At 40.5% G+C, this 11118-nt stretch overlaps 1 protein-coding gene across 2 annotated transcripts in view; it reads left to right on the plus strand.

Annotated features, from left to right (window-relative positions):
• Nucleotides 1–11118, plus strand: part of trappc8 (trafficking protein particle complex subunit 8) — a 29441-nt gene that overhangs the window by 13147 nt on the left and 5176 nt on the right. For both annotated transcript variants that reach the window (XM_013911166.1, XM_013911167.1), the window contains 10 exons: nt 2078–2272; nt 2675–2832; nt 2945–3019; nt 4680–4785; nt 4972–5126; nt 6195–6619; nt 8661–8817; nt 8904–9000; nt 10763–10831; nt 10915–10973. In XM_013911166.1, the coding sequence (XP_013766620.1) occupies nt 2078–2272; nt 2675–2832; nt 2945–3019; nt 4680–4785; nt 4972–5126; nt 6195–6619; nt 8661–8817; nt 8904–9000; nt 10763–10831; nt 10915–10973 (1496 nt within the window). The remainder of the gene's footprint in view (nt 1–2077; nt 2273–2674; nt 2833–2944; nt 3020–4679; nt 4786–4971; nt 5127–6194; nt 6620–8660; nt 8818–8903; nt 9001–10762; nt 10832–10914; nt 10974–11118) is intronic.

Below are 11118 nucleotides of genomic sequence, written 5' to 3' on the forward strand. Positions count from 1 at the left end.
TGCCTCTATAAACTTTACAGGAGTCGAGGCACATGCTTATGTATGGCTTTTAATCCACAAGACAATAACTAACATTATTGCTTTGGAGACTGTCACACACAATGTGAAATGCCCAGGGCTGTGTGAATTTCAAGGTTTGCATCTGTAAGTGTCAAGCCTGATTTTGTATACAGATCAGCATCATTCCTGAAAAACCTTCAGTTAATTCAAAATGCTGCAGCATGAATACTGACAGGCACTAGAAAGAGAGCACATTTCGCCCATATTGGCTACTTTTCATTGGCTCCCTGTTCATTCCAGAATCAAATTTAAAATCCTGCTCCTCATGTACAATGTCTTGAATAATCAGGCCCCATCTTATCTTATTGACCTTATAGTACCGCACCTCCCACTAGAGGACTTCACTCTCAGACTGTGGGCTTACTTGTGGTATTTAAAAGTAGAATGGGAGGCAGAGCCTTCAGGTTCCAGGCCCCTCTTCTGTGAACTAAGTGTTAGTTTGATTTCAGGAGATGGACAACCTCCCTTTTTTTTTTTTTTCCCTCTAAAGATTGGGCTTACGGCTTTTTGATCAAGCCCATTGTTAGGACTGGATCAGGTGACCCTGATTTGTCTCCCCTAGGCTGCTGGGGGCTTCTAATGATCCACTGAGTGTTTCTTCTTCACTCACCTTTTTAGATGTTTTTTTCCCCTCGCTAATGTGTTTATATACCACTCTGCATTTAATCATTAGGCTTTATCAGTTTTTTGTTCTCTTCGATAGTGTGTCTTTTTTCAGTCTTCCTCCCCTCACTCTCAACTGGTCGCAGTAGATGGCTTCACCCCTAAACCTGATTCTGCCAGAGGTTTCTTACTGCTAACAAGGAGTTTGTCCTTCCCACTGTTGCTAGTTACTCTAGGAGAGCGGGACATGCTAGTACAAGGCAGCAGGACCAGTATCTGCGTCTTTGTACAAGAAGGAACAGGATCACCACTACCAGAGCCAAATTGGCCCCTAGCAGGCCACCAGTGTGATGTCTGTTTCTGATTGCTTGGTCAAAATTGAAGAGTTCGTGAGAGTGGCCTGGCAGCCCAATGTCTTCTAGTGGGCCCTGTGTTTACCTGCCTGGCACTGTGGAGCCTGAATACCAGATTTACCAGGTCTGCCACTGGCACCCTGTGGGTCTTTTTTTTTTTTGATGAGATGAGAGCAGGTTCACCCTGAGCACATGTGAGAAATCATGGAGAACATTTTGCTGCCTATTACATCTTTGAGTGTGACCAGTTTGATGGATCAGTAATAGTCTAAGGACGCATATCCATGGAGAGATGCACGACCTCTACAGACAAGGCAATGGCACCCTAACTACCATTAGATATTGGGATGAAATTCTTGGACCTATTGTCAGGGGTGCAGTGGGTTCTGGGTCCCTCCCAGTGCATGAATTGTCTCATGTGGCTGGGATATAAAACAGTTCCAGGAGGGTGAAGGAAATAATAGGCCTGCCCTCCAGATTAACCTGACCAAGATACAATAGAACACTTCTAGGACATCATGCTTTGGCCCATCTGATGCTCCCAGGTTGCAGCGTCAGATGGGCCAGTGATGGGTCACCACTAGGTCAGTGATGACTGGTCCAAATCTTGGAGATCTCCCAGGACACTATCTGTCGTCTCATTGTCATCTCATGCCCTAATGTTGTCAGGCATGCATACAAGCACATGGGAAGCATACAGGCTGCTGCAGCACAAAAACAAACATAAATTCAGTGCTTCTTAGATTTTTTGTTTTGTGTGAATCATAATCTGTTATTAACCAAGAAAATAAAAGTAGAAAACCTTGTGAAGGAGTCCATGTAAAGTTAAGATATCCAGAATTCTTGTGACACCAGCGTTCAGTTTGCAAATATTTGTATATATTATGACCATTATGGACCCTGTCTAAACCCTGTTTTCAATGCAAAGCGTAACATGAAAATGTAGAGTGTACATAGGATGCTGACATATCCAAGCAGAGGTTTACTGTCAGACTTTTTACAGCAAAATTAAGTGTTTTGCATTTTTGGTTTGTATTTAATCTGATATTTGATCTGTTCAGGAGAAAAGCAGGCAGCCACTCACGTGTCACTGGACCAGGAGTTTGACCAGGATTTGTCAGCCATGTGGTGCCATCTAGAAGAGCAGCTTGTAGCGTCTGCAAATGGGGGTGTTGTCCCAGTAAATTTTCAGCCCACTCAGTGCTGCCTCAACAGTCAGACAGACAACCTCCGTCATCCCCTGGCTGTGGTTGAAGGTAAGATGTGTTCAGCACTAACACGGGAACTTTAAAATGTTATAAGTGCTTTTCTGGTTCCTGTCAACTCAAAGCACTTAATACTTCAAGCCACATTTAACCATATATTCATATAGTATTTATTCTCTCCACTTTACCAATGTCACTGCCGTGGCCAAGCTAAAATTACCAGTTACCTAACGCGCATGTATGGATTGAGCTGTAGTACCCAGAGAAAACCTATGAAGGCACAATACAAATATGCAAACTCAACACAGAAAGGCCCCAGTCTGGGTTCAACCAGGAAACTTCTCACAGTGCATGACAGCGCTCACCTGTACCATTACTGAAATGTAAAGTTTGAGCCATCCCATGTCTAATAAATTGTGCCCACACGCTATGCAATCTTCTTTGTCTTTACAGAGCCAATCATAGTGGAGGTGACATTCAGGAATCCTTTGAAGGTTTCTCTGGCCCTGTCAAGCCTCTCGCTCCTGTGGAGGTTTACTGTTGACGGTTCATCTTCATCAAAGGAGATGACAGAAGAGACCATTACCAATGAGGAGACCTCGGCTGTAGGGGTGGGCAACATGAACAAATATGCTCTTAGGAACTGTGATTTATTTTCACCTTGTTTTTAGGTCTAATCTTATTTTTTTCTCTAATCTGTTCATTATATGCTTCCTCTTGCAGATGACACAGAAAGATGATATTGTGACCTCTGAGACTATCCAGGAGTTTCAGTTGGGTCCAGAGGAGACCAAAATGGTAAGCTGGTCTCTAAATGTAAATTCATGGATCTTTTTTCAGAATCTTCTCTGTTTCATAATGCTGCTACATTTTTTAACAATTCTGACCTAGTGTTGGGAAATACAAAGAGAGTCACAACATGTGTTTGCATTCACATGAGGAAGGAGGTTACACATAGTGATAATCTTTCATGTGAAATTGTACAATAAGATATGCTTAATGCCAGTGAGCATTAAGCATATCTTAAGTACAGCTTAGTTTAATCTTTTCAGTTTTAGTGTTGTGCGTTCTGTTTTGGCGAATAAAAGTGACCGCACAAACTGAATGCACTTTGGTGAAATAGGCCTTTGATGCTCAAAAAGTATTCACATTGGCCTCAGAAAATCGTAGAGTATTAAAATACTTTTACAAGTATTTAAAATATCTGCTAGATACTAATTTTACTGTACTGTACTCTCTTCATCCAAAAAAGTTGATTCTGTTCATCTAGACGTAGCGTTTTCAGTCGGAGAAACATTTCATGCAAGTGACGTCTTCAGTCTCAGCTGACTGCAGGTTTCCCCAACCTTATCAACAGTACATTTTTATAATGACTGAAACTAGCATCACTGACAAACAGTGGGCTGTGAGTTCAGTTCCTTGATCATTAATATGCAAGTTGCCATGACCACTGATCAGTTCCATGGAAGAGGGGCCTTAAAGATGAAGGCTCTGCCTCAACACAGAAAGGCCCTAGTCTGGGTTCAACCAGGAAACTTCTCACAGTGCATGACAGCGCTCACCTTTACCATTACTGAAATGTAAAATTTGAGCCTACATTCTACTTTTCAATACTCTAGGAACAACAAGTAAGCCTGCAGTGCGAGAGCAAAGTGCTCCATAGGGTGATATGGTACTACAAGGTCATTAAGATAAGATGGGGCCTGATTATTCAAGACATTGAATGTGAGGAGCCGGACTTTAAATTCAATTCTGGATTTAACAGGAAGCCAATATAGGAGAAATATGGTCTCTCTTTCTCGCCCCTGTCAGTACTCTTGTTACAGTATTTTGGATTAACTGAAGGCTTTTCATGGAGTTTTTAGGACATCCTGATAATAATGAATTACAGTTGTCCAGCCTGGAAGTAATAAACTGACTAGTTATTCCAGTGTCGCTCTGAGACAGGATGTTTCTAATTTTTATTGTGCAAATGGAAGAAAGAAGTCCTACATATTTGTTTAATATGTGCATTGAATGACTCCAAGGTTCCTCACAGTGTTTCTGGAGGCCAAGGTAATGCTATCCAGAGTAAGAATCTGGTTAGATACCATATTTCTAAGATTTTATATTTGATCAGTGGTTGTTGATAAATGGTTGTGATAATTTGAATATTAATGATCAACAAACTGACATCGCAACCCATTGTTTACCAGCGGTGCTAGTTTCAGTCATTGCCCATATGTGCTCTTTACAAGGTTGGGGAAACGTGCAGTCAGCAGAGACTGAAGAAGTCACTTGGATGAGTGACAAAATGTAATGCATAATGCAAACACCACTGAAAACACAACATCCAGATGAACAGAATCAACATTTTGGGATTTCCTTACCTGGATGATTGAGCATGCATCATGACATATACAAATACCTAATGCTAAACAGAAATCCAGTTATTTTGTGCTGATCACTTTGATCTCAGGCCCGACTCAAGCTGCTGCCACACAGAACTGGTCAGCTGAACATTGTGGGTGTAGTGTACAACCTGGCTGCAGGCTCCTCTGGCGAAATGGCTTCTAGCACTGAAGGTAAATTTGACCTCATGTCAACTCATATGCTTTATTATTATTTGATGAAGACAGAATGTTTTTCCATTTGCATTATGCATTACATGGTATTTAAAAAAATAAATAAATAAAATTCCAATATGTTGTACTTTTTTTTTTTTGTCTTGCTGCCAGTTAGAAACCATATGGATTTCCTCTTGTTTACAGACCAGCAGACTCTAGATTTGATGGTTCGTGGGAAACAGGACTTGAACATCCTTGGCCCACGTCTTAATCTGACCAAAGAGGACAAGATGTCAGTTCGTCATGGTCCTGATCGACGTCTGAATCCCATCATAACAGCACCTATGCCCCTGATGGAGGTAGGACTTATTCTGAAAACCTTCATGGATGTAGTCATCATGAAATCACTTTACTGGGTTTTAGATTCTGCATGTTGAAAACATTTTTTTCTATGTTAGTTCTATGGAGTCAGATGTGGGAAAACTTTGATGGGAGGGTAGAGTTTGAAGTTGAAATAATGCTAGCAAGCTTTGCTAGAAAACAGAAACTATAAACACACATACACATGGATCTAACGGACAAACATATCTAATTCGACAGTAACGTGCAATGTTAGTTTTTTGACAGGCTGTATCATATATATTATGAATATCTGTCACAGAATTCAGTTCAAATCCAAAAAATGACATCTACACTACAGACACAGTCGAGAGTTCTTGTTTCAAATAAGGCTCAACAGACACATACTGGCTACTGGTCAGTCAACACTCCTGTCCAGATGGATGAACTATTAAAAAAACAATTGTGAAAAAGAATTATATTTTTTTTCATTTTGTTTTTTTGATTTGTGGATAATGACTCCATTATTGTTGGCTGGAGCCTTAGAAATGTCTTTTTAAGTCTTTCCAGGTGGATAGATATCAATGATTTTCTCATCTGTTCTTGAGTTTCTTGACATCGTGACAGGATGCGTTGCATGATGATGTTTTAGCATACCGTACTTAAATTTGTTAGACATGTTCTATTGACGTGATTTATTGATTCAACAGGTCTGGTTTATTACTGTTAATGAATGATTCAAGCTGTGGGACATTCATTTTTTTCACGTAGGGCCATGTGGGTTTGGACAGCTTTCTGTCCTTATAAATTAAATCTTCTACCAGAAACTGCATTTTCGTTTTATTGTTTACTGTTTGTCTAATATTTAAATTTGATGATCTGAAACATATGTAACAAATTAGCATAATTAGAAATTAGGAAGGGGAAAAAATTTTTTCCCCTCCCCCAGTAACAGCTGGGCTTTTAAAACAGGCTTCCAATGAACCTCTACTTGAATATCTATGCTTTCAAGTGTCGTTTCACTTATGTGTGGTGATGCTGCAGTATTGCTTTCTGTTTATTACTCTGTGTGTGTGTTTGTATGTCAGGTTTTTTTCCTGCAGTTTCCCACTGCTCTGCTGTGTGGCGAAATCCGAAAAGCATATGTTGAGTTCTGTAATGTCAGCGGTGTTGCTTTGTGTGGCCTGCGAGTGGTGTCCACACACGCCGCTTTCTTCACCTTTGGCAGCCAGGCCACAACACCCCTCAGCCCGACGTCAGCTGAAAATTGTTCACCTTATAAAACCGTGGCCACACCTCTCCAGCGGGCCTCAGAAGCCACAGAGAGTCTGGTTTCAGCTGATGATTTCCGACAGCCATCTGGTGTGATAGAAATTCCAATAGATGGCAGCATCCTGCAACCAGGGCAGTCCACTCAGCTGCCTCTCTGGCTGAGAGGACCAGACCAGGAGGGAGTCCATGAAATCAACTTTCTGTTCTATTATGAGAGCGCAGAGAAAGGACTCAAGATAAGGTAAAAATTGAAAATTAAGCACTTTTGTGAACTGACCTGTAGGCATACATATCATTTCTTGGAACATATTAGTATTTTTCAAAGAAACATGATCAGCCTGAAATGTAACTTACATAAATTAAGGATTGAAAAATACTTCTATTATGTATTTTTTGATTATATTGACAAAAAGTAGATTATTTCAGTGCCGGGGCACCAGTGAAGAAAAGGGGCATGTAGCCGTGGGAAAATAATTATTTGATCTCCTGCTGAATTTGTAAAGAGAAAACTTACAAAGAAATAAACAGTCTATATGTGAAATGATAGTTTTAATGGAGAGAGATAAAATATCAACAAAACATTCTAGAAATAAACACGTTACATAAACCTTATCATTTTATTTGCATGTCAAGTATTTGGTCCCCAAGCAAAACATGATTTAGTATTTTTTTGGAGAAGCCCTTGCTTGCAAACAGTGCTTTGTCAGCAAGACGGTGCTTTTGACCCACTCTTCTTTACAGAAACTCTAAATCCTTCGAGGTGTCAGGCAGCATTCAAGAAACTTGAAGTTAAGCTCCCTCTACAGATTTTCTATAGGACGGAGGAAGAAGATTGGCTTGGCTACTCATAAACTTTAAGCCCTTTTTCCATTAGTACCTACTCAGATCGGCTCACCACAATTCAACTTAGATCAAGTATCACCTAATGTGCGTGGTCATTGATATAGCAACGTGTCCGAGCGTCCCGTGATGTAATTAGTATGCGACACAAATGCTATAGCAAAGGTGGACGTCAAGGCAACAATATACCTGCTGCTCGGTCTGTGGCTTTTGATCAGAGTCGAGGGGATCACGGAGTTGTTTTTGTTTGTTTTGGTGTTTGTGTTGGATTTTGTTTGTTCGGACCCTTTCCCTTGTTGCCGTTTCAAAAAAAATGGCAGTTTTGAATTTTGTGAACGAAACACTCACGACTCATCGAACGACTCCACTGACCAGCCAATTGGTGGCATGCAGTCTGATGACGTCACATTTTAGTACCATTCTGATTGCTTGGAGCCACAGCCGTGCAGGTGCTATGACCTTGTCCCGTAGTGTATTGAAGTCATCCACGTTTGGGTCATACTCAGCTTTTCTCTTCCTCCAAATAAGGTGGTTCAAGTTGCTCAAGAGCTCGATTTTAGTTTCATCTGATTATAATGCTTTATCTTAATCATTTAGATGTTCACTGGCAAGCGTGCGATGGGCCTGTACTTGTGCCATTTTTTGAGCAGGGCAAATTCACGGGTGCTGTAAGATTTAAATTCATAATGGAGTAGTATATTACCGATGGTGTTCTTGGTGATTCTCCTCCCAACTGCCTTTAAGTCATCAACAAATCTCTCCCATGTATTCTTGGGATGATATATCACCTTTCTCATGATAATCCTCATCCTGTTATTGCAAGATCTTATATAAAGCTTCAGTTGAGAACCATCGATAGGTGTTTTATATTTCTTATTAACCACACCAGCACTTGTCAACTTCTCACTAAGCTTCTTGCTTCTTCCAGTCTTGTGGATGTGTACAATCTTGTCCCCGACATCCTTTGACAGCTCTGTGGTCTTGCCCATTGTGGTGGAGAGCTTGGAGTGTGAACGAATTGATTTAGTGGACAAGGGCGCAACAAGTTAATCTGTAATTGTTTGAAATCTGTTTGCCACATGGGCACGCAGCTGATCTTTGTGAGCCAGAACTCTGCCTAGGTTGTAGGGGATCAAATACTTTGATCATTTAATATCACCAGTTTATAACTTTTATGTAATGTATACAAAGTTCTTTACACGTTCTGTGTGACAAAGTCTATAAATCATATCCTTATCTGGATTAAACATGGCTGTTTTGGGTACGCACGGACTGGACTGTGACCTTAACAAAGAAATTTATTTTTTTTTAGTTTGCTATGTGTGGGGTCACATAATGGCACAAGCCATAGTTCAGGTTTGTGTACGTTTGTGCTGAAAGTTCTCATAATCCTTGGGAAAAAACAATAAGGCTTTCTCTTTTCCCTCTCTCCGCATGTAAAGTCACCGGGTGCTGCGCCACACAGTATTTATCTGTGCTAGTCGGTCTTTGAGCATACAGGCATCAGCCTGTCGCAGCAGTGTTCCTCCACATCACTGTCTGGATGAAAAAGGCAGCAGTGGAACCCTTGTCTTTATTGATGTGGAGAACATCAATACGGTGAGATGCTCAGCATAGCACACACAGTTACATAGTTAAATCATGCCTGCTGCACAAATAACGATTGAACATTACTCTTCTCACAGAATGAAGGTGGTGTGCGAGAGTTCCACATCGTTCAGGTCTCGAGTAGCAGCCAACATTGGCGCCTTCACAAGTACATCAACCCGAACAAGGATAAAGGTGAGGTCTGGTACACCAGAAGATTTGTGCTTCATTTCATTTAATGGGCTAGTTCAGTTTCTCCATACAGTGTTAGCATGATTGATGAATATAATTTTCTATGGTGAAGTTCAAAGATTCAACCCATTAAAAACAATTGCTTCTAGAGCAGCAGCTGACCGGTTCTGTGCCCATGTATTTTAATTATTTGTGATGAAGCTAGATCTCCTTCAGAGGTTCAAAATCATGCCTCTTTCACTTTCATTTTGGGAAAGTGGAACATCTACACCACAGCAGCAGTAATCAATGAGATCCTTGGCTACAAGATGAACAGTGTCATGGAGCAGACCTCTCCATGGAGAAGGAGATTGAAGGCCAATATCAAGGCAGCACTAAGAGAAGTTAGCCAACTATTAGAGCTGCAGAAAGGTGTGATTAAGAAAGGAATGTCTGAGAAGTACAGCAAGCTGCCCATACAGGAGGCCAGACATTCAAGACAAAGTCTGAATCATAAACAGTTGGACAGCACCAGTCACCAACATGATTCACGCCTACCTACTGAAGAAGCTAACGGCATTCATGAGCGCCTGGCAGTATAAGATAAGATAAACCTTTATTATTCCCACACGTGGGAAACTTGTGTCACAGCAGAAAGTGGACAGTACAAAGTTACAGTAGCAAAAATTAAGAAAAACAATGGAACAAGATAATAAGAATAACATACTATATACAACAGAATAAAATACTACACTGTCAGAAAACAAAAATACACTTAGACTTACACTTATAAATGAACCAGCTGCTAATGGATGAGTTGCACCTGGAAATAATCCCCCAGAAGGGACCAGTCAGTATATTAGCAATACATCGAAGCTCCGGTCAGGTATCATAGCTGCTAACATGAACAGGCACATAGCTCAATACATGAGTGAAATGACAGAAATACCAGTTACTAGCAGATAAAGCAGTCAATTAAGACTGTAAGATCAGACTGTGACCAGTCTGTACACCACCTGGACTGATTGCAAGAAATCCTGCGACTCAATGTCTCACACATGGATCCTGATGAACAACACTAGAGGCCAACTTTAAGGAAATTGCACAAGTTGCCAGCAAGTACCACTGACTACCAATGACTAGATCAATGGATATAGTCTGTAGAACAGAGTAATCAGTAAGCACTTCTTTTATATGGATGACATCAAGAGAAACCTAATGTTATTTCCTTTAACTAGTGAGGGACAGTAACATGCAGGACTTTTTTATGAACAACAAACTTTTTTCCAGGCTACACGAAGGTGTTTTGAATTAGTGATATGTCATTTTCTTTCCACCATACAAGTGATCTCCACTGTTTTCTTCTTCAATGCCATGTGCCAACAGTGTGGAGCAGCTATCTGATCTAGTTGTACAGAGGTCGGATTATCTTCTTAATACATTTACATCGTCGCTGCGCGTGACTGTGGAGACTGTGGATCATTTGAAAAAGAAACCCCCAAATCAGAAGTACTTGACTTCCTGGTATAACTGTCAAAGGCGAACATTAAAGGAGGAATTATATGGTTAAACTTAGTTACAGCACTTTGAGGATACTGTTTCATTTTCAGTGTCTCTGGTATATGTCAGAACGAGATCTAGCATGTGATTAAAGTGGTGGGTGAGTTCTTTTATATTTGTGAGAGAAGTGAGTTGAGTCTAATAATGGATTAAATGAAAGAAATCAGACAGAAGCTGGATATTGATGTGGATCGTAACTTGTCTTTTTCTTCCTTTTCTCCTTCAGAATGTAAACTTGGCAGCAGAGAAAGAGCCAAGCTGTGTTTTAGGGCCACACGTTGCAAACCCAGTGAAGGTACTTTTAGTGAAAAAACAAACCCCATCAGTTAGGCCATTTTCAGTGAGCATGAATTTCACAGTTCTGTCTGTTATTTCTAGCTACCTCTAAGGCTGTAGAGAAGTACACTTTTTCAGACCTGAGTATGGGAAATGAACAGGTGAGTAGAACATACACTTCACAATATACAATTTTCTGTTATGGTTGTATGTTCTCATAATTATTTTTTGGGGATGTTTTTTGTTTGGTCCCAAAAGGTTGATTATTTTCATCTGGACGAAGCGTTTCCAGTGGGAGAAACGTTT

The sequence above is a fragment of the Pundamilia nyererei genome, unplaced genomic scaffold (genome assembly GCF_000239375.1).
Source record: "Pundamilia nyererei isolate P.nyererei 1_Seehausen unplaced genomic scaffold, PunNye1.0 scaffold00057, whole genome shotgun sequence".
NCBI lineage: Eukaryota > Metazoa > Chordata > Actinopteri > Cichliformes > Cichlidae > Pundamilia > Pundamilia nyererei.